We start from the raw sequence: 24,411 nt of genomic DNA, 5'->3' as shown, positions 1-24,411 counted from the left end.
GAATAAGATAGGGGAACCCCAGTGCAGATTTGGCTCCTCTGACTTCTCCCTTGCATGTTATGAAATATGGAAGGAGGGGTTCAGAGCAGTTCCGAGCCCCACAAACGCTGCTTGAATTACTTAGCTAGTACAGTTGCTTATCACCATCTTGTTACCTTGGAAATTGGAGTGTGGCGGGTACCATGTTCCCTTCGCGATGTATTGAAATGTTCTCCTGGGAAACTGCTTAGGCAAGTTTGGTTGTAGTTCCTGCAGTAATGTTGGGCGGCTCCTGGTTCACCCATCACAAAGACCAGCTGTTGTAAGGATCCCTGCAATTACAATAAATACAAAATGATATCACTACATAGTCGACTACGGTATTGCTTCCGTCAAAACCCTTGCACAACGGAGACATACGGTTATCATTTGCATCGGATCCGTCACCATTGAAATCAATGGTGATGCAAACGGAAACCTACGGCTTCCGATTGTTGCAGTCAGGGTTCCGTTCTGACGGAAAGCTCAGAAGCAACGACTGAATGGAGCCCTGACGCAGATGTGGACGAAAACGTAGACCCTGGCTCTGACACACTAATGGGCTTCTAAACCAACAGGTCCCAAAAGTTAAGAGAACCCAATTTGGAGCTAACTTTGGAGCCGATCACCTGCCACAAGTTTCCGCCTGTTATGGGTTGAGTCACAAATAACCTATAAGACCTTATAAGTGCTATCCTTCTAGTGTGCCCAATGTACCCTAGTCTGATGCTGCATACAGCATATGCCTATATTAATTTAACATAACTTTCTATTATTGGGATATTGTTTTACAATTCCATGGAATTGATACATTGACAAATATATATGTTTATTTTTGCACTTCACATTTTTTGTAATGCGGCCATACGCAACATTCCTCAGACATGCTTGCACTCTTCAGGATTGTGCGGAATGTAAATATGACTATTTTAATAGGAAGTCATAATGTGTGAGCATGGAGTCTACCAGCGTTGTGGTGTTTCTAAGAATGTGTGTAACTTTCAGGATTGCCCTCACAAGACATGACAAGACAAACCCGAGACTGAACAATGAATAGGTATTTGTGTAATGTTCCTTCTTTATATTGTCACCCTGTACTCCCCCAAGTCTGCTGTTTTCACAAACGCCAATAAAATATAATAGACATGTTATTTGACTTCATAGGGGATGTGAGGAGACACTAAATTGTATATATGTTTCCTGGGCTTGTTATCGGGTTGTTTTGGTGCATTGATGCAGTAATCACTAGATACGGACGTAGCCATCTTTATCTTCCCTCTGATAACTTGCTGCAGCGTGATATCACACAACAAAAGCCATTGAAAAAGTCAAGTTCAAGTCTCTTGTCACTGTGTATTTAAAGCATTAGAAGTCAAGATAAAGATGGCTACATCTGTACACTGTATACAGATTATTTTTATTAAGTTATTAGATGTTTTCCAGAGAGAAGTATGTACAGGTTTGGGAGGAGAACTAGGATTCCTAAACATGAAGAAAACATAGAATGGAAAGTTTCGAAAGGAAATACAGAATTGTTCAGTGGTATTAAAAAAATAAAATGATGGGACATGGGCTGGACCTCTGACCTATCAAAATAAAAAGGGGTGCCTGGTTTAGAAAACCCATTTTCATACTGTACTGCATATCCTTCGGAGTTAATAGATGGGGTCCCCCATTCAGGACCCTCATCTATTAGCCAGAGCAGAGAACAGCCCCGGACCTGGCACGGTCATGCATTTCACAGACAGCCTACTGATTTCAATCAGTACTGTGTAATGCCTTGTTTCTCCTGTGGTGGCGCTGCAGTGAATCTGGTTTCTACAGATTACAGCTGATCGCTGGGGGTCCTTGAATCACCATAATGTCAAGATACCCTTCTAAAAAGCAGACAATCACTTTAAATAGGAATTCAATTTGCAAATGTTCCAAAGACAAAATGAATAGACTGGAGAACAATACTTATACTGTGAATGGATTATTACTTATTATAGGGAAGCTCTAGTCAAAATTGGAATTTCTCATTGCCTTTCTATAATAGGACATCTTTTATATTACGTAATGAATAGTTACATTGCATTCGGAAACTCTTCAGACCCTTTTGTTCACATTTTGTTATGTTGAGGCCTTGTGCTAAAATAAAAAAATATTCATGTTTTTTTCACATCATTCTGCACTCAATACCCCATAATGACACAGTTAAAACAGAATGTTAGTTCTTTGCTAATTTATTGAAAAGGAAAAACTAAAATATTGTACGAATACTTAGTTGAAGCCCCTTTGGCAGTGATAACGGCCTCCAGTCTTCTTGAGTATGATGCCACAAGATTTGCACATTTGGATTTGGGGATTTTCTGCCATTCTTCTGTCAGGTTGGATGGTGACATCGGTGGACGAACATTTTCAGGTCTCTCCAGAGATGTTGGATTGGGTTCAAATCAGGGCTCTGGTTGGGCCACTCAAGGACATTCACAGAGTTGTCCCCCTGCCACTCCTGTGTTGTCTTGGCTGTGTGCTTAGGGTCATTGTCCTGTTGGGAGGGGAACCTTTGACCCAGTCTGAGGTCCAGATCAGGTTTTTATTAGGAGTATCTATTGATTTTGCCCCATTCATCATTCCCTCAACCCTGACCAGTCTTCCTGTCCCAGCCACTGAAAAACACCCCCACGGCATGATGCTGCCACCACCATGCTTCACTGTAAGGATGGTATTGGGCAGGTGATGAGCAGTTCCTGGTTTCCTCCAGACATGAAGAATTGAGGCCAAAAAGTTAAATCTTGGTTTCATCAGACCACAGAATCTTGTTGTCTGGAAACTCTGCCATAAAGCACAGATTAGTGGAGTGCTGCAGTGATAGTCGACCTTCTGGAAGTTTCTCCCATCTGCACACAAAATCTTTGGAGCTTAGCCAGAGTGACCATTGGGTTCTTGGTCACCTCTTTTGCCAAAGGCCCTTCTCCCCAGATTACTTAGTTTGGTGGGGCGGCCAGCTCTAGGAAGAGTCCTGGTTGTTTCAAACTTCTTCCATTTAAGAATTATGGAGGCCACTGTGCTCTTGAGATCTTTCAGTGCAGCAGAAATTTTTTTGTCCCCTTCTCCAGATCTGTGCCTCCACACAATCCTATCTCTGAACTCTACCGGCAGCTCTTTCCTCCTCATGGCTTGGTTTTTGCTCTGATATACATTGTCAGCTGTGAGACCTTATATAGAGAGGGGTGTGTCTTTCCAAATCATATCCAATCAAATGAATTTACCACAAATGGACACCAATCAAGATGGAGACACATTTCAAAGATAATCTAGATAAATGGGAGGCCCCCACAGCTAAATTTCAAGTGTTATAGCAAAGGGTCTGAATACTTATGTCCATGCGAAATATGAGTTTTCCATTTTAAATAAATTTGCAAAAATTTCTAAAATTCTGGTTTCAGTTTGTCATTATGGGGGATTGAGTGCAGAATGATGGGGAAGACTTGAATTTTCCTTTACTTTAGCACAAGGCCTCAACATAACAAAATGTGAAAAAAAGTGAAAGGGTCTGAAGACTTTCCCAATGTACTGTTTTTGGGCCTGTTGTTTGCTAATCAGTGTTGCAATAATGATAACACCTTTGTAGAGCATTGAGGGCATCCACATGTGACAGAGACTTTTTTGTTTATTCTTACTTTAAAGGGCACATCATATGACTCAATAAGTCCTCCTAGCATCAGTATTCCATCAGTTTTGACCCCCAGACCAAAAAAGTTAGACCAAGGGAGGGTCTCCACAAGCTTGCAGTCCACATATAGCTTGACGCCTTTGGAGGAGATTGCAAGTGCCACCCGGTGCCATTTTCCATCAGTCAGAGAAGGCACAGGGAATCTGTTGAGGTAGATTGATAATAAGAGATATCAGATTTGCCTAATACATTGCCAGACATTCCAGACAATGTGAAGAGAAAGGTGTTTAGATACCCACAGAGTGAAAACGGAAAGTGACAACAGTAGGAACTGATGCTCTAGTGATCTTCAACCTGTGGCTCTACATGGCTGTCAGGGCATGCTGGGGGTTGTAGTTTTGTAAAAGTTGGAGAGCCCCAGGTTGGAGTCCACTGCTGTAGTATAACATCTTATTGACCTTATTCAACCATTTATCCCATAAACTTTTAATCATGTAACTTCTGGGAAAAAAATCAAATCTCTTTCGAGACAGCACCTTGAGTATGAATTTCACCAGAAAACTGCTCGACTGTTGGCAGATTTGTTTTGGCTGCTGTTATGTCTATGACAGAGATACTATAATAAAATATAATACAATAAAACAGTTGATACATTGATTTAGAGCAATAATCTTACATATATGATAAAAAAAAATCATTGTCACTTGAATGGGACTGAGCTGCAATACCAAACACATCCCATGTGCAAGGGTGGCACTGTATCTGGACAAAAACAGTGTCTTTTTTTCTAATCTCATAAAAACCCCTTTAATGAAATATTTTCTTCTCTAGGTCGATTGATTTTTCTCTGTTTGTGTATGGGATTGAGCACATCCATTGATGGAAAGCATTCAATATCACATAACAACTGTTGGAAAACTCCTTACAATGACTAGATCCCTTTCCCCTTCTAGATATTTTGAGGATTCGTGCTTATCTTCTGTGAAACTATAACTGTCTTGAGAATAGATATTATCCATGTACCCCTTTGATGTGTATAACTTTGACATGTACAAATACTTATCACATGGGGTTGAGGTCACTTACTCATAGTGTCCACGTCGACTGGAGATAAATATTAGGGAGTTGGGGTTAATACGGATCTGAAATAGCACCTGGCCATGGAGACTTAATATGGTGACGAGGCCTGTGTCCTCTTGAAGAGTTGAACGTAACTTGATGAGTACAGCCAGCTCATCTGCAAAACTAAAGCAATAGGATCAGGAGAGATTCACCGACATGTTAAGTGCAGTTACACACGACCGGGATCGGGCCGGGAAAAACGGTCCGAGTGTCGGCTTGATTTTCATGGCCCGAACTTGGTCGTGTGCAAGAGGTGTAACACAATAGTACAAAGGGCAAGACATTATTAGCAATGTGTATGAATGAGAACACAGAGAAGACATTGTCGTATAGCAAAATTTACAAAGGGGTCCCTTCCATGTGTTGTCTCGTACTATCACCAGCCCCCAATTTGGAGTCAAGAGTGCCCAACACTCATCCTTTGTAGGAGAGAAGGTTGGTGGAAGCCTTCTTTGGTCTGGTTTCCTCCTCTACTGTTTGCTAATGTTTCCCTCTACTGATTCGGACAAACTTAAACCGGGCCCCCCTTGCCATGGGGCCCCATAGCAGATACATGGTCTGCCTCTACGGTGTGTACGCCTTTGAATGCAAAGAACTAGGGTTGCTCCAGTCACCTTTATACAGTGGAGGCAGCCATATTGTGGAGTAAAGCAACATAAACCAGTAAATACGTATAAGGGAAGGTGTCACGAATTTTTTTTTTTTATATGTTATTGCTTTTAGTATGTTATTAAAATACATTTTATTTATTTGTGTTTTACTTTTTTCTTTCTTTTACTTCTCTATGGGGCTGCCATTTTTTTTTTCATCTCTGTATGTGTCGATTAACGACACATAGAGATGGAATACGGCACATACATCCCCATAGAGAATGCGAACGGGAGCTGTTCCATTCACTATAGCGTACGCCGTCTGTGTGGGAACGGCGCATGCACCGCTCCCACACAGTCCAAAAGGAAGGTCTTCGGCAGAGCGACATCCGGCGCCATTTTCATGTGGACCAGAAGCTGCGGCCGGACAGTAAGATGACTACTTCCGGTCGCGGCTTCCGTCCATATGTTCAGAAGCAAGGACTAGGAGCGGAGGGAGCGGCGGCGGCAGGAGCAGGTAAGTTATGTTTGTGTATGTTCATGTTATACTGTGTGATTACCACTGTATCTAATCCTCCTACACTGGGCATTCGCTCAAAAAATGGCGGCACACAATGTAGGAGGTTTGAACATTCAACCCCCTCCTTTCTCCTGGCACTAGCCAGGATAAAGGAGGGGGGATTGTTTGGGGACGCTAGAGCGAGTGCGTCTTCTCCAATTTTGCAGCATAAAGCAATGAGGTTGCTTTACCACATGCCAATGCTGCAATTTTGGGAATTGCTCCCTCTAGTGACCAGCACATGGAAATGTTATAAATTAGAATCTAATTTATAATATTTCCTGACTTAAAATTAGAACAGTGTGTAATCACTTATATACTAACTGTTTAACTAAAAAAAATAAAAATTTTCTAGCGACACATTCCCTTTAAGTTGCCTTTCTCTGTTATGTCTGTTTCTGGGAAAGCTGTGTGAACAAATGTGGCCACTAGTACAGCTCCAACGAAGATTTTCACTAAGCTTTCCCCGACTCCTGAATGACAAATGTGGGTAATTCTGCTGTCATACATCCAGGACTTCCATATTAGTAGGACTTGCCGTTTAGGAGTCTGTTCGTGACGGCTAACCCTTTCATTGTTTTCAAAGCAATCTAATACATTTCTGAATTGTGCAAATATTCAGTATACTATCCGTGTGTGGTGAAGCAATCTACCAATGAAAAGTATATCTGAATTTACTGTTTGTAGCAACATTTACCTTTCTCCGAATGCCGCCCTGGTGGAGATGCTGAGTGTAGAGTATTGCCCCATATCTAAGGAGAGACAGGAATGTTCTGAACTGAGAGAGATGTTCACGAGCTCCGCAGAATGTAAAGTGAGGTATTCCAGGACGTTCACCTCTTCTGTAAGCAAAAAGTGCAATACATGAGTCAAAGAAAAGTATTAGTGCTTGTGAAACGAAGAGTTAAATCACAATATTATATACCACGACTAGTAATAATTATAATTAATATAATACAATAATTTATCTGAGTTATACAGGTCATTAAGATCGCAGTACACAGATGTATTCACATAGAATAAAAAAAGTGCACATACTGTGATAAACTAGGACTAGTGCACATACTGTGATAAACTAGGACTAGTGCACATACTGTGATAAACTAGGACTAGTGCACATACTGTGATAAACTAGGACTAGTGCACATACTGTGATAAACTAGGACTAGTGCACATACTGTGATAAAGGAAATTTATACTGCACGAGGTAAACTGTGGGGTGCAAAATGAACATCACCCAGTCCTCTTGAAGTAATGGCGAGGGAGGCGAACAAAAGTGAGAACCTATGCAAAATGTTGCTTTCAGTGGTTGCCACTGCCCTTCTCTCAGGAACTGAGATGCCCTAACCTGGATGAAGACCTAGTTCAAGAAGTTTGGATTCAACCCTTAGGCCTCATGCACACGACTGTAGTGGTGTGCACCAGCTGTAACTTGCGGCTCGGAGGGCCGCAGAGTATCACCCGCGGCCGCCCGCAAATCACTGTCCGTGCACATTGCCGTGTGCATTAATTTCAACGAGCGTGTACCGCAAAATGCGGCCGTTAAAAGACATGTCCGATCTTTTTGGGGTCCAGGCTCCTGGTCAATGCACGGACTGTGGAAACCACGGTCGTGTGCATGGGCCCATCAAAATGAATGGGGCCGCAATTCACCCGCAGATTTGGGGGTGAATTGCGGCCGCAAAAATACTGTACGTTTGTGTGCATGGGGCCTTACCAAAAAAAAAAACAAGGCCTTAAAGTTATGGACAGTGAAGGGGGCACCTTCTAATGCTAAATGTGTCCATATATGATGACAGAACCGGAGAGGTGGACTGACTATTCCACCATTAGTGCAGTGACTGAGTCCATGGCCATTTTGGGACCACAGCCCCTTGGATAGTTAGAAGATTCCTTAAAATGCAGATACTGCCAAAAAATAAATGTAAATAATGACGCACCAGAAATGCTCCTCAAATGCATTTGATTAAAGACTATTAGGTCATATGGACATCATCGAGGGGTGTTCCCTACTCGGGACCCTCTACTATAAGCCGCGTATCATCAGCTCTGGTGGACCTGGCCAGTCCATGTATTACATAGTTGGTCATTCATCTGAATAGCCTGCATGTAATGTATGCAGCGGTAACGTATGGCTGGCCACGACCATTGATAACAGCAGGCCGCTGGGGGCTTCAGAAGCCACACCCACTGTGATCAGCTGATCGCCACGATAAGAAGGGGTTGTCTACTTGAGGCAACCTCTTTAACTCAAATAAAATGTATTATTACTATAGTGGCTGGAAATGGGTCCATGACCTTTAATGGCTGGGGGAAGCCAGATCACTCTCAGTCTGTCCGTGATTGCATCTAGGCATATATATAGTTTGCGTGTATATATAAATGGTATGCTAAAAGACAAAATACATCAGAAACAGAGAATGCCTGAGAACTCTAATTCTGCCCCTGGGATTTGCATCTGTCAGGGCATGGGTTAAGGATTACCTGTTTGTATTGCTCTGTTTTATCCATAGCTGCACATCCCAGCAAGGAATAATTTATGTGTAACTGGCATTCCCGAATTGTGCCTCCGACGCTGATCTATCCTAATCTGCAGTCAGTTTATATCCTATATTCATATTTTTCCTGACAGTATAAAGGCCAGAGGCGTGATGTTTCCAGCAAGGCGAGGAATGCCTGTACTAGCTGTCAATCACCCTGAAGATGTTTAGTCTTAGCCCAGCTGTGTAGTACAGACACCTGTGCGCTGGCAATACAGGAGGACATGGGGAGGTCATCAGCACAGACTAGCGCCAGCAGTAAATCTCATAGTGGATTAGGGCTATTATGGAGAATGTTACAACTAAATTCCTGTAATATGAGAGGATATCTGTAGACGATTTCTAGAAAGAATTTATTTTTAACAACTGATGAACGTAGGTGGACATTTAGTGGAATGGGGATAAGCTGCAATACCAGAAACAGCCTATAGCTAAGAGTGGCGCTTGTTCTAATTTAAGACTGACACTCCCGCTAATGAAATTATACTAGAGGGCTCTGCAGAGGGGAAACTTTAGGTTCCTGAGCTCAAATGAAAAATCTGCAAAAGTGCCCCCAGATATCATGTGTCGTTAATACTTGTGCCCTTTAAACCACAGGGGATATTTGGACTCTCTGGTATCAGGACCCTATTAGGGAAAATTATGTCATAGAGGTTCCCCCGCTCGGGACCACCCTCTATACATTTTGTGCAGCCGCTGCAGGGGAAATGAGTGGACCGATGCAGCTTCCCTTAATGATAACAGTTAAAGAGACTCTATCACTAGATTATAAGTGCCCTGTCTCCTACATAATGTGATCGCTGCTGTAATGGAGGTGACAGAAGTGCATTTTATTTAGAAAAACAATCTATTTTTACCACGTTATGAGCGATTTTAGCTTTATGCTAATTAGTTTCTTAATGCCCAACTGGGCGTGTTTTTACTTTAGACCAAGTGGGCGTTGTACAGAGGAGTGTATGACGCTGACCAATCAGTGACCAATCAGCGTCATGCACTTCTCTCCATTCATTTACTCAGCGCATAGTGACACTGCGTTGTTCGCTATGTGCTGTCTTATTCTGACACATTAACGTTACTGAAGTGTCTTGACAGTGAATAGACATCACCTCCAGCCAGGACGGGATGTCTATTCACAATCCCGACACTTCTGTAACGTTTCTGTGGAACTTACAGCAGAGCAAGCTTAATCTTGCGAGATCACGCTGTAAATGAAAGGTTACAGCGAGATTACGCTTTGCTCTGCTGTAAGTACCACAGAAATGTTACAGAAGTGTCGGGATTGTGAATAGACAGCTGAGTAAATGAATGGAGAGAAGTGAATGACACTGATTGGTCACAGATTGGTCACTGATTGGTCAGCCTCATACACTTCTCTCCACAACGCCCACTTGGTCAAAAGTAAAAACACGCCCAGTTGGGCATTAAGAAACTAATTAGCATAAAGCTAAAATCGCTAATAACGTGGTAAAAATAGATAGTTTTTCTAAATAAAAAGCACTGCTGTCACCTACATTATAGCTCTGATCTCCTTATGTAGGAGACAGGGCACTTATAATGTGGTGACAGAGTCTCTTTAATAACCGAGATTCACAGAAGCCAGACCCGTCGCATGAGCTGATTATTTTTAAAAAGGTGTTGCCTTGGTGAGACAACCCTTTGACCTCCAAGGAAAGTGACCCTACTATGGCCTAAAAACGCCATTGAAATCAATAGGAGACGGAACAAAACGCCGCGAACAGCTGAAGCATTTTTTGACGCGTTTTTTTAAAAAAAAATGCTCGCGGTTTTTTCCTTTGCCTGTGGAAGAGGTAAAAAAAACACAGCAAAAAACGGCTGTGGTGTAAAACCACTTAAAACCGGAGCTGATTTTTACAGGCAGAATTTTCTGCCTGCAAAAAAACTCTGTGTGAACAGGGCCTTAATGTGTGCATGAAATAGGAAAGTTATATTGTATACAGGGACAGATGTCAGTGCAGTGCAGCCTTTGCAGCGCCATAGAATTTACTAGTACTGGGGAATAACAAGTAATTAAAATAGTAATAATAATAATAATTGCAATGCACAGACATGGTATTTTCACATATATCCACCAGATGGCGATGCATCATCCAGGAATTGGAAAAATAACGCCTTAGCCCTATATAACCTCTAAATTATTCATGTTGTACTCACTCAATATGTATTACAGCAATGTCAGTTTCTGATTTTTATTCATTATTATGTTTGTTTAAGGCAATAGGAATGAGGACATCAGATAAGGAGCCTGGTGAAAAAAATTCCAGGTGATTTCCACAAGAATTCTGAATTTGAGACAATTGCTTTATATTCCTTGAAGTGATGAAGGGTGACATAGTGATGCAGGGTGACATAGTGATGTAGGGTGACATAGTGATGTAGGATGACATAGTGATGTAGGATTACATAGTGATGTAGGATGACATAGTGATGCAGGATGACATAGTGATGTAGGGTGACATAGTGATGTAGGATGACATAGTGATGTAGGGTGACATAGTGATGTAGGGTGACATAGTGATGTAGGGTGACATAATGATGCGGGATGACATAGTGATGTAGGATGACAGAGTGATGTAGGGTGACATAGTGATGTAGGATGACATAGTGATGTAGGATTACATAGTGATGTAGGGTGACATAGTGATGTAGGGTGACATAGTGATGTAGGATGACATAGTGATGTAGGGTGACATAGTGATGTAGGGTGACATAGTGATGTAGGATGACATAGTGATGTAGGATTACATAGTGATGTAGGATGACATAGTGATGCAGGATGACATAGTGATGTAGGGTGACATAGTGATGTAGGATGACATAGTGATGTAGGGTGACATAGTGATGTAGGGTGACATAGTGATGTAGGGTGACATAATGATGCGGGATGACATAGTGATGTAGGATGACAGAGTGATGTAGGGTGACATAGTGATGTAGGGTGACATAGTGATGCAGGATGACATAGTGATGTAGGGTGACATAGTGATGCAGGGTGACATAGTGATGTAGGGTGACATAGTGATGTAGGGTGACATAGTGATGACATAGTGATGTAGGGTGACATAGTGACATAGTGATGCAGGGTGACATAGTGATGTAGGGTGACATAGTGACATAGTGATGCAGGGTGACATAGTGATGTAGGATGACATAGTGATGCAGGGTGACATAGTGATGTAGGGTGACATAGTGATGCAGGGTGACATAGTGATGTAGGAGGACATAGTGATGCAGGGTGACATAGTGATGTAGGATGACATAGTGATGTAGGGTGACATAGTGATGTAGGGTGACATAGTGATGTAGGGTGACATAGTGATGTAGGGTGACATAGTGATGCAGGGTGACATAGTGATGTAGGGTGACATAGTGACATAGTGATGCAGGGTGACATAGTGATGTAGGATGACATAGTGATGCAGGATGACATAGTGATGTAGGATGACAGAGTGATGTAGGGTGACATAGTGATGTAGGGTGACATAGTGATGTAGGGTGACATAGTGACATAGTGATGCAGGGTGACATAGTGATGTAGGGTGACATAGTGATGTAGGGTGACATAGTGGTGCAGGATGACATAGTGATGCAGGATGACATAGTGATGTAGGAGGACATAGTGATGTAGGGTGACATAGTGATGTAGGAGGACATAGTGATGTAGGGTGACATAGTGATGTAGGGTGACATAGTGATGCAGGGTGACATAGTGATGTAGGAGGACATAGTGATGTAGGGTGACATAGTGATGTAGGATGACATAGTGATGTAGGGTGACATAGTGATGTAGGTTGACATAGTGATGTAGGGTGAGATAGTGATGTAGGGTGACATAGTGACATAGTGATGTAGGTTGACATAGTGATGTAGGGTGACATAGTGACATAGTGATGCAGGGTGACATAGTGATGTAGGGTGACATAGTGATGCAGGATGACAGTGATGTAGGATGACAGAGTGATGTAGGATGACATAGTGATGCAGGGTGACATAGTGATGTAGGAGGACATAGTGATGTAGGGTGACAGTGACATAGTGATGCAGGGTGACAGTGATGTAGGGTGACAGTGACATAGTGATGCAGGGTGACATAGTGATGTAGGAGGACATAGTGATGCAGGGTGACATAGTGATGCAGGGTGACATAGTGATGTAGGGTGACATAGTGATGTAGAGTGACATAGTGATGCAGGATGACATAGTGATGTAGGGTGACATAGTGATGTAGGGTGACATAGTGATGTAGGATGACATAGTGGTGTAGGGTGACATAGTGATGAAGGATGACATAGTGATGCAGGGTGACATAGTGATGTAGGATGACAGAGTGATGTAGGGTGACATAGTGATGCAGGGTGACATAGTGATGTAGGATGACATAGTGATGTAGGGTGACATAGTGATGTAGGGTGACATAGTGATGTAGGATGACATAGTGGTGTAGGGTGACATAGTGATGAAGGATGACATAGTGATGCAGGGTGACATAGTGATGTAGGATGACAGAGTGATGCAGGGTGACATAGTGATGTAGGATGACAGAGTGATGTAGGATGACATAGTGATGTAGGAGGACATAGTGATGCAGGGTGACATAGTGATGCAGGATGACATAGTGATGTAGGGTGACAGTGATGTAGGGTGACATAGTGATGCAGGATGACATAGTGATGCGGGATGACATAGTGATGTAGGGTGACATAGTGATGTAGGGTGACATAGTGATGCAGGATGACATAGTGATGTAGGGTGACAGTGATGTAGGGTGACATAGTGATGCAGGATGACATAGTGATGCGGGATGACATAGTGATGTAGGGTGACATAGTGATGTAGGGTGACATAGTGATGTAGGGTGGCATAGTGGTGCAGGATGACATAGTGATGTAGGATGACATAGTGATGCAGGGTGACATAGTGATGTAGGGTGACATAGTGATGTAGGATGACAGAGTGATGTAGGGTGACATAGTGATGTAGGGTGACATAGTGATGTAGGGTGACATAGTGATGCAGGATGACATAGTGATGTAGGGTGACATAGTGATGTAGGATGACATAGTGATGCAGGATGACATAGTGATGTAGGGTGACATAGTGATGTAGGATGACATAGTGATGTAGGGTGACATGGTGATGTAGGGTGACATAGTGATGTAGGGTGACATAATGATGCGGGATGACATAGTGATGTAGGATGACATAGTGATGTAGGGTGACATAGTGATGCAGGGTGACATAGTGATGTAGGGTGACATAGTGATGTAGGGTGACATAGTGATGTAGGGTGACAAAGTGATGCAGGGTGACATAGTGATGTAGGATGACATAGTGATGTAGGGTGACATAGTGATGTAGGATGACATAGTGATGTAGGGTGACATAGTGACATAGTGATGCAGGGTGACATAGTGATGTAGGGTGACATAGTGATGCAGGGTGACATAGTGATGTAGGAGGACATAGTGATGTAGGATGACATAGTGATGTAGGGTGACATAGTGATGCAGGGTGACATAGTGATGTAGGGTGACATAGTGATGTAGGGTGACATAGTGATGCAGGATGACATAGTGATGTAGGGTGACATAGTGATGCAGGGTGACATAGTGATGTAGGATGACATAGTGATGTAGGGTGACATAGTGATGTAGGATGACATAGTGATGTAGGGTGACATAGTGATGCAGGGTGACATAGTGATGCAGGATGACATAGTGATGTAGGATGACAGAGTGATGTAGGATGACATAGTGATGCAGGATGACATAGTGATGTAGGGTGACATAGTGACATAGTGATGCAGGGTGACATAGTGATGTAGGGTGACATAGTGATGCAGGGTGACATAGTGATGTAGGATGACAGAGTGATGTAGGATGACAGAGTGATGTAGGGTGACATAGTGATGTAGGGTGACATAGTGATGCAGGATGACATAGTGATGCAGGGTGACAGAGTGATGTAGGGTGACATAGTGATGCAGGATGACATAGTGATGCGGGATGACATAGTGATGTAGGATGACAGAGTGATGTAGGATGACATAGTGATGCAGGATGACATAGTGATGTAGGGTGACATAGTGACATAGTGATGCAGGGTGACATAGTGATGTAGGGTGACATAGTGATGCAGGGTGACATAGTGATGTAGGAGGACATAGTGATGCAGGGTGACATAGTGATGTAGGATGACATAGTGATGTAGGATGACATAGTGATGTAGGGTGACATAGTGATGCAGGGTGACATAGTGATGTAGGGTGACATAGTGATGTAGGGTGACATAGTGATGCAGGATGATAGTGATGTAGGGTGACATAGTGATGTAGGGTGACATAGTGATGCAGGATGACATAGTGATGTAGGGTGACATAGTGATGCAGGGTGACATAGTGATGTAGGATGACATAGTGATGTAGGGTGACATAGTGATGTAGGGTGACATAGTGATGTAGGATGACATAGTGATGTAGGGTGACATAGTGATGCAGGGTGACATAGTGATGTAGGATGACATAGTGATGTAGGGTGACATAGTGATGTAGGATGACATAGTGATGTAGGGTGACATAGTGACATAGTGATGCAGGGTGACATAGTGATGTAGGGTGACATAGTGACATAGTGATGCAGGGTGACATAGTGATGTAGGAGGACATAGTGATGCAGGGTGACATAGTGATGTAGGATGACAGTGATGCGGGATGACATAGTGATGTAGGATGACAGAGTGATGTAGGATGACATAGTGATGCAGGATGACAGAGTGATGTAGGGTGACATAGTGATGTAGGATGACAGAGTGATGTAGGATGACAGAGTGATGTAGGATGACAGAGTGATGTAGGGTGACATAGTGATGTAGGGTGACATAGTGATGCAGGATGACATAGTGATGCGGGATGACATAGTGATGTAGGGTGACATAGTGATGCAGGATGACATAGTGATGTAGGGTGACAGAGTGATGTAGGGTGACATAGTGATGTAGGATGACAGAGTGATGTAGGATGACATAGTGATGTAGGGTGACATAGTGATGAAGGGTGACATAGTGATGCAGGGTGACATAGTGATGTAGGATGACAGAGTGATGTAGGATGACATAGTGATGTAGGGTGACATAGTGATGTAGGGTGACATAGTGATGCAGGATGACATAGTGATGTAGGATTACATAGTGATGTAGGATGACATAGTGATGCAGGATGACAGTGATGTAGGGTGACATAGTGATGTGGAATGACATAGTGATGCAGGGTGACATAGTGATGTAGGGTGACATAGTGATGTAGGGTGACATAGTGATGCAGGATGACATAGTGATGTGGAATGACATAGTGATGCAGGATGACATAGTGATGAAGGGTGACATAGTGATGCAGGGTGACATAGTGATGTAGGGTGACATAGTGATGCAGGGTGACATAGTGATGTAGGGTGACATAGTGATGTAGGGTGACATAGTGATGTGGAATGACATAGTGATGTAGGAGGACATAGTGATGTAGGATGACATAGTGATGCAGGATGACATAGTGATGTAGGGTGACATAGTGATGCAGGGTGACATAGTGATGTAGGGTGACATAGTGATGTAGGGTGACATAGTGATGCAGGGTGACATAGTGATGTAGGGTGACATAGTGATGCAGGGTGACATAGTGATGCAGGATGACATAGTGATGTAGGGTGACATAGTGATGTAGGATGACATAGTGATGTAGGGTGACATAGTGATGTAGGGTGACATAGTGATGCAGGGTGACATAGTGATGCAGGATGACATAGTGATGCAGGGTGACATAGTGATGCAGGATGACATAGTGATGTAGGGTGACATAGTGATGTAGGGTGACATAGTGATGCAGGGTGACATAGTGATGCAGGATGACATAGTGATGTAGGGTGACATAGTGATGTAGGATGACATAGTGATGCAGGGTGACATAGTGATGTAGGGTGACATAGTGATGCAGGATGACATAGTGATGTAGGGTGACATAGTGATGTAGGGTGACATAGTGATGCAGGGTGACATAGTGATGCAGGATGACATAGTGATGTAGGGTGACATAGTGATGTAGGATGACATAGTGATGCAGGGTGACATAGTGATGTAGGGTGACATAGTGATGCAGGATGACATAGTGATGCAGGGTGACATAGTGATGTAGGGTGACATAGTGATGCAGGATGACATAGTGATGTAGGGTGACATAGTGATGCAGGGTGACATAGTGATGTAGGGTGACATAGTGATGCAGGGTGACATAGTGATGTAGGGTGACATAGTGATGTAGGGTGACATAGTGATGCAGGGTGACATAGTGATGTAGGGTGACAGTGATGAAGGCCTTATGCTGCGGATTTACTGCACGAGAATCTGCATGGCAAATGTGCACGTAATACGCATAGTGTGCATGTGGCTTTTTTTGCCACGTTCATCACAAAGAAACAAAACCGTGGCAAAAAAAAAAGCACTAAACCTGCCCATGTGAATACACCGTAAGTCACTTCGTCTCATTTATAGTTAAAGACTTTTTCAGGACTATATAAATATAATTTTGTTTAAAAATAGCTGTGCTGAGAACTCTGCTTGTTCTACTCTTGTCTGCATGAGCTCTGATTTCTTCTGGTGTCAGCCAATTATTCTCCAAACTTCGAGTACCTGCTCCTAGGAAGTAGTTAAATACAGCAGCCATTTGTAGCAGCTATGGAGTTATCATTTAGTCCCAGAGTCACTGAGCCTTCACAGAAATGCATAGTCCCTGTTGTGTCTTCGCTCTCCTCACTATGTAATTTTTTTTTATAAGGTAGAATTTTATATCATTGCTTGTATGGCGCCAACATATTCCACAGCACTGTACATGGATTATTAGCACACACGTCAGTCCCCTTCTTTAGTGGGGCTCACAATCTAACATCTCATACAGTAGAACCAGATTCAAACCTATAATAGACCTAATGCTGCAAATCAAGTCACGTCCTCATCACTGAGCCGCTATACTGCCCACTTGCTGCTGTGCCTTATCTATGCCACTCCAGGACTAAAATAATTAGGTGACCGCTCAGTTTTTCACAGCAAAATCGTCATGTTTTAATACATTGTGCCACCTATTCTATTATAAAATGTAAAAACACAGTGGTCTGTGCATGTCCTGTGTGGTTAGTGGTGGCATAATCTGTCTCTCACCTTTTATTTTAATGCGGTCAGTTTTCCCCTTGTGTTTTCGATGCTTATATCCCAGCCTTAGTGAAGAGATTTGCTTTGTGCTGATATTTTTAGGAGAAGGAACGTAACAAAGATCTTGGGACAGGATTCCACGGATACCAGGCCAGAACATGCAAATATTTCAAGGCAACAAAAAAAAAAAGAAGTCAAATAAATATCGTTTTGGCTGGGAATCTATGTGAGTGTAGAATAAATCACACTCCCACGTTTATGTAGTTACATGCTCTGTAATTCAATAATGTTTCAGCTGGATCTTAACTTAAGAGCGTCTGAGCCTAGGTAATAAAGATGTACGCAATATTCTGATCTCCAGCTAAGCCTCTAAACCGATCCATTCATCAGAACGTTATCACTGCGGCCCCCATGTCAAAACAGAAAAATCCCAGTTATTTGTGGTCCTCCATGGATAAGATCTCTAGGGCGCATCCTCTCAGTGGCCAAATTTGTGAACTGCAAGTGACTAGAAATGGGGTTGTCATGCCTTAGACATGTTCTATTTGTAATCATGACTTGACCTGCGGAATGCTAGACTGTGTGGCGACAACCTATAGCTGCCAGTGTTGTTGCTAGTCCCTGCTGGCACCAGGGGCACCCGCCTTGGATCTTCTGCAAACCCTGTGACCTAGGTCTCTTGGTGCCAGCACATCACTGCATTCAATTGTATCTGCTTTCTCTCCCTCCACCATTGCCACGTGTATATTCAGAATCTACCAATACCTCTAATAGCTGCTATAGGATCTGCATAGAGGGAAGACCTAATTTAAGATGGCCTCATCTCCCTTTCCATAGGTGAAGTGAACCGGAGCAAGGCTTCCACACCTTCAAAGGCAAACCAGAGTTAGAAAACAAGGGAGTAGGGAACTACCCCCCGGGGTCGCAGCACCCTTTTCTCTTTTAAGGGATGGGAGTCTCCCAATACTAGAGCCTGGCCCCCTCTTCACCAGCTGCACCCATGGCAGATTATCCTTAACTGAAATGGATAGGGAGCCAATTCCATCACTTGAACTAGACTTTGTCAGGCAATATGACTACCAAGAACTGACAGAGAAAAGTCTCCTCAGCAGGGACCCCCAGTGACTATTATTTGAAGGCAAACAATTGGTTTTCTGCAATGAAGTAGTTTGGTAAATAGACATATAACGACGACACTTATAGGGTCCCTACGTTAACAAGGAGATAGGAGTAAGGGAGTTAACAACGAACACATAGGATCCCAGGACTGAAACGATGGAAAATTCTTCTAATGTACAGAAAGCCCCTATAGAGCAGTTGATCACTACAACATGCCACTTCTCTCAAACCAACACACATGGAAAATCACATATGCAGCTCTGCAATTCATCTCCCCCACCTTTCTCAGTGACAATTCACCCTGACTCCTGTGTGCTGGTCAACCTTGACCATGAAATTCCAAGAGCCTGGACTAAACCCAGCTGGGGGTAACAGACATGACCCGAGGACCACAGCTGCCTGCTCAGCGATCGCAGCTATGAAATACGATTTTAGAACCACAAGCCACGGAGCTAATAAACAATAAATGTGCAATTCTAATGTAGGGAGTATGCTTTCCAAATATTATTTCACAGGCGAAACCCTAACCCTACTAATCTTAACCTACTACCCTAATGCTGGACTATTTGTGAAGGATGTTTGACCCTCGGGATTTGCAGAGCATTGCGTGAAGGATGTGTAAATGTCTTCCTAAATCCCGTACATTTTAATTGTACCCAACTATAATATTAAAATAAGGCTGATGATGTGATTTGACAATTATGCGGAGATGGTACTGGGTACGTCTACAACAATGGATGGTGAGGCTTGAAATTTTCCAACATTGTAAAGGGAAAAATGGTGTTCATAATGCACGAATGTATAGTAGAAGACCCCTCTAGTGGCATATATTGCGACTACCAATGGTTTTTTGGGTAAGCAGTTGTCAGTGAGACATCTGGACCTATGTGGCCAATCTAACCCAAATACAACAGGCCCTTATTTCATGTTGTCTTGGGAATACTCTGTCATAGCTTTTGGACATTCAGGAATGTCATGCATCACGATCATTTCTTGCACCATTGTGAAGACTGAACCTGGTGCCAACATGTTTCTACCATTCAAAGAAGAGATGGTTCCAGAAAAAAAAACAAGAATATCAAGAATTCATGGTTTTCGACCATTAGGTGTTGACCCATAGAGGTATGTTGACTCTGGACTCAATGATCCCCATCTCTGCGGGACGTCCAGAGCAGCTTGTTCGCGTCATGTTCCATTTCAAACACCTTGTAAGCAAATTCTTCACTCTGAGCCAAAATGTTCTTTTAACGATAACTCAATTACAGACATATGGAGCAGTTTTACACGTAAGGATACAGGGTGGGGATAGAGCAGAGTGTTGGTCAACTGTTCCCTGATACAATTAGCAGATATATTAGATCTGTTGTGTTTGCAAACGACATCCACAAACACTAATCGCTTTCATTTGTTTCTAGCCAAATGCTTGAGGTTTAATGTAAAGCACACAAAGTATTGCCAAATCCTAGCACGCATGGACTGAACCCTTTTTCTACAAAGAAGTTAAGGCCCTATTACACTGGCCGATCATCGGCCGCTGCAGCGAGCGCCGATCGAGACAATGTTGATCGGCGCTTGTTTGCTCCTGTCACACGGCACACAGGGAGATGTGCTGCCGACAACATTATTATTTAACTTTTTTTAAAACGATACAATCAGCAGATGATCCAGCGTTTGCTCGTTCATCTGCTGATCGCTGCCTTGTTTACACAGGGCAATTATAGGCAAGGAGCGCTCTATGAACACTTGTCTGCACGATAATCGCCCAGTGTAAAACCCCCTTTACTTTCTCAAATGATGGTTAAGTAAACTTTCACTCAGAGGCCATATAACTTTACAGCACTATTATTTGTGTGGTATTAATGTATTCTATAGCACTATTATTTGTGCACTCTATGGTGGTATTTGTAACGTCTGTGGCCACGGCCCATCTTTCTGACTTACCCCTCGATGTCCGTGGCCATGTATGTTCTCTACTGCGTCGTCCCCCAGTGAGGCGCCGGCACTCACTTCCTGGTATCGAGACAGTCTCCAGGAGATCGTGCGCGCCCACGCGTGCACGGTCTTAAAGGGCCAGTGCGCACATAATTGCAGGAAGTCTGCAATCAAGCCCAGAATGCCACTGGACTATAAAAGGGGCTCTGCCCTCTTGTTCTTTGCCTGAGCGTTGTTCGTTCCCCAAGAGTTTGTCTTGCTAATGGTCTTCCAGTTTCAAAGTGTTCCCTGTTCCTGTATCCTGTGCTATCCAGATCTAGTACCGTGCTGAGCTGTAGTCGTGTTGTGCTGCATTCCATGGCTGTTCCGCTACTCCACACCTGACGTCTACCTGACGCCTAGTCCCAGCCTAGCCTGCCTTGCTACTGTCCGAGTTGCCACAGGTACCCATTCTGGACTATAGACTCTGTACTATACCTGTTTGGTCAGCTGCCGTCCCGCTACACGGTACGGTCCAGCGGGTCCACACCCCGCATCGTGACAGTATTAATGTATTCTATAGCACTATTATTTGTGCATTATATGGTGGTATTAATGTACTATATTGGACTGTTATTTGTGCACTATATGGTGGAATAGTTGATGTACTTTTACCTACTTATTCTACTACATAGGACGGTTATTTGTGCATTGTATAATTGTATTGCTTAGGTACTCCAGTATGTAGAACTGCTATGTGCCCATTGTATGGCGATATTGTTTATGTACTATATAGCACTGTTATTTGCACACCATATAGGGGTATAATTTAGGTACTGTATCACAGCATTATTTAGACAATCCATTGTGCTGCATAGTTATGTGTGTGCTATGTTGTAGTAATAGCCGTTTGTAATCTTCCACCATATTGTATCTGTAGAATTTTTATCTTTTACCTATAGTCTGTTTTTATTTACAGCTACGTACTCTCTTTTTCCTTCCATAACATTTTTTTGCCCAGAATATAACGACTACATAAATACCTGATGCTTGATCTGCACATCCTGGCAAAAGGTAAATGCCAAAGTTGCGTTATCTCAAGTTTCATGTTACACATTTCTTTCTGCTACAATAACTTTCCACGAAGAAGTGACTGCCTGTTCTGTAAGCCATTAAATAATGTTCTTTCTGTAATGCAGCAAGGTCTGGCCTGTTGCAGAAATATCACGGGGAGATAAGAAAAAACGGCTGCCAGGAGAGAAGAGTTGTTCTGAAATGCTAAAATATGCCATGTTGATAAGTGTGGTTTATTTAGAGATGATTACAGAAAACATGCTTCCTATTCCTTTTCACTCACACATAGGGCTGAATATAGGTATATGTAAACTGGTCATGAGGGAGCCTATAATATAGATCCCAAGCCTTACTCACGGCAATGGCATCTTGGATAACCTAAAGAATTATGATCACAAATGCTTATGAAAAATAAAGCTTAACAACTGTATTAGAATTTTTTTTAATGTACTTTCTAATATACTTCGTGTTTCAATTCCTACCCGTTTTCAAGGTCTGTACTTGTGGTCCGTGAATGGACACATTATTGTTTACATTCAGCGCAAGAACTACCAGCCTAAAGTCCAGAGTAGGGGAAAGATTTATGCTGCTGTAGCTAATAGAGGATTGCCTAAACTGTCAGGCCTCATGCACATGATCGTAAAAAATCCGGTCCCACCCGGTTCTATGGGAGCATGGCCCGAAAATGCGGCCCGCGGCGGCCAGTCGTGCCGGCAATCGCAGGCCATGCTTACGGGCACGGCCGTGTGCATGAGGCCTTAGGCCCCGTGCACACGACCGAAAAAATCTACTTAAAAAATCTCCACCCGGTTCTATTGGACGTGGACACCTTTCCATATCGCTACGGATAGGTGTCCGTGTCGTAGAACCGTGCAGGGAATTATGGAGCATGTCCTACTTTCCGTATTTTATGGGACGTGCTCCCATGCTTTGTATGGGAGCACGGGCCGAAAATGCGTCCCGCTCTCGGGCCGTAATTACGGGCACAGCCGTGTGCATGAAACCTTACATTGTAACAAAGGCATATATTTGCATATGTGTGGGGCATAATATTCCAGTTATTGATGAATGATGAATTAAATTTGAGGTGACCTGAAACTTCATATTAGGGCCTGTTCACATCACCATTCACTTTCCGTTCCGGGGTTCCGTCGGAGGTTTCCGTCGGGTGAACCCCGCAATGGAAAGTGACAGCACAGCTTCCGTTTCAGTCACCATTGATCTCAATGGTGACGGAAACATCGCTAATGGTTTCCGTTCGTCACCATTCCGGCAGGTTTCCGGTTTTCCGACGGAATCAATAGCGGAGTCGACTACGCTATTCTTTCACTTTCCGTTGCGGGGTTAACCCGATGGAAACCTCCGACGGAACCCCGGAACGGAAAACGAACGGTGATGTGAACAGGCCCTTACTTTATTTGCTAGAAACAGCTGACGATAAGGGAAAACCGCTACATATTATTCTCTTATCTTTGGAAAGTTTTATTATGGGACAACCAGAAAGGGAAGGCTTTCATGGTCTACTGACTGTAGCCTGATTAGAGTTGTGTCTCTGCTACCACATAATGGCGTCTCTATAGAGGAATTATCTTAGTCTTGCTGAGTTACATTCATATAATATGAGGCACACATGAAAGCAACAGAGCCCTCATATATAGGGGGCTATTGGGAAATGAATTCCTGTAGCTGTTTAGTCAAACGGATAGATCTTGTCCAATATGACTACATATAGGAAGAAGCTGGGGGTTTTCATCCAGCTTTTCCAAATTTCTGAATGGCAAATCTGTATATCTATGTGTATAGCTGAGATAAGTAAATCTATTGTCCAAGTTCAAGATTAATTGTGAATCTTTAGCCATTATCAGATATTTCAGAATTGATTTGCTGAGTTTAGACTTTCAGTTCTCAAACTTCAAGCTGGAATTGATCTGCTTGTATATAAAAGATGGACATAAACTGAACTTGGTGAATTGATTTGCTTATTTCTATAAGGGTATGTTCACACTGAGTTTTTTTACAGGCAGAAAAAAGATTTTGACCTTCTTGCAGTTTCTTGCCGCGTTTTTCGCCCGCAGTCGTTAAGCGCTTTCTCTGCCTCCCATTGATGTCAATGGGAGGTCAAAGACGGAAACGCGGGAAGAAAGCGCATGACACTTTTTTTCGCCAGCGTTTTTTCCCACTTGCGTGAAAAAAACACCTCCGTCTCCCCTTGAAATCCTTCCTAGAAATTAATAGAAAATATAAAAAGTGGACAACCCTTTTAATATAATTATCTCTTGGTATTTTTTGGGGTTCCTTTAGCAAAAAAAAATCAAGAACTTTTAAAATCAAGAATCGTCCTTAAGATTAAAAAAAAAAAAGTTGATTTTATTTTTAGGCCATATTGCCTCATTGCTCTGTATACTTTTTATGTGATTTATCAAATGTGAACGTTACAGATGAAATCACAACTATAATGAAGCATTTAAGGAAACTTGAAGTTTGACATTCGTATGAAGACCATGGATTATTTCTGGTTGATTTAGTTTGAATTTTAAGCTTACACTAAAGTCACACTGTGATCTGCAAATTCTTACTTTTTAACTGTTCTCCAATGACATTTTCCCTGATGTC

At 42.7% G+C, this 24,411-nt stretch overlaps 1 protein-coding gene across 4 annotated transcripts in view; it reads right to left on the bottom strand.

Annotated features, from left to right (window-relative positions):
* The window catches only part of LOC142659190 (uncharacterized), a 169,532-nt gene that overhangs the window by 71,842 nt on the left and 73,279 nt on the right, over positions 1 to 24,411 (bottom strand). For all 4 annotated transcript variants that reach the window (XM_075835052.1, XM_075835053.1, XM_075835054.1 and 1 more), the window contains 4 exons: positions 6,642 to 6,786; positions 4,760 to 4,918; positions 3,681 to 3,876; positions 156 to 311 (listed from right to left, as the gene is read on the bottom strand). In XM_075835052.1, coding sequence (XP_075691167.1) covers positions 156 to 311; positions 3,681 to 3,876; positions 4,760 to 4,918; positions 6,642 to 6,694 — 564 coding nt within the window. In that variant the 5' untranslated portion in view covers positions 6,695 to 6,786. The remainder of the gene's footprint in view (positions 1 to 155; positions 312 to 3,680; positions 3,877 to 4,759; positions 4,919 to 6,641; positions 6,787 to 24,411) is intronic.

This window comes from Rhinoderma darwinii, chromosome 8, assembly GCF_050947455.1.
Source record: "Rhinoderma darwinii isolate aRhiDar2 chromosome 8, aRhiDar2.hap1, whole genome shotgun sequence".
Taxonomy (NCBI): domain Eukaryota; kingdom Metazoa; phylum Chordata; class Amphibia; order Anura; family Rhinodermatidae; genus Rhinoderma; species Rhinoderma darwinii.
Note: the sequence above shows the minus strand (reverse complement) of the source record. Positions and strands in the feature narration are given on the sequence as shown.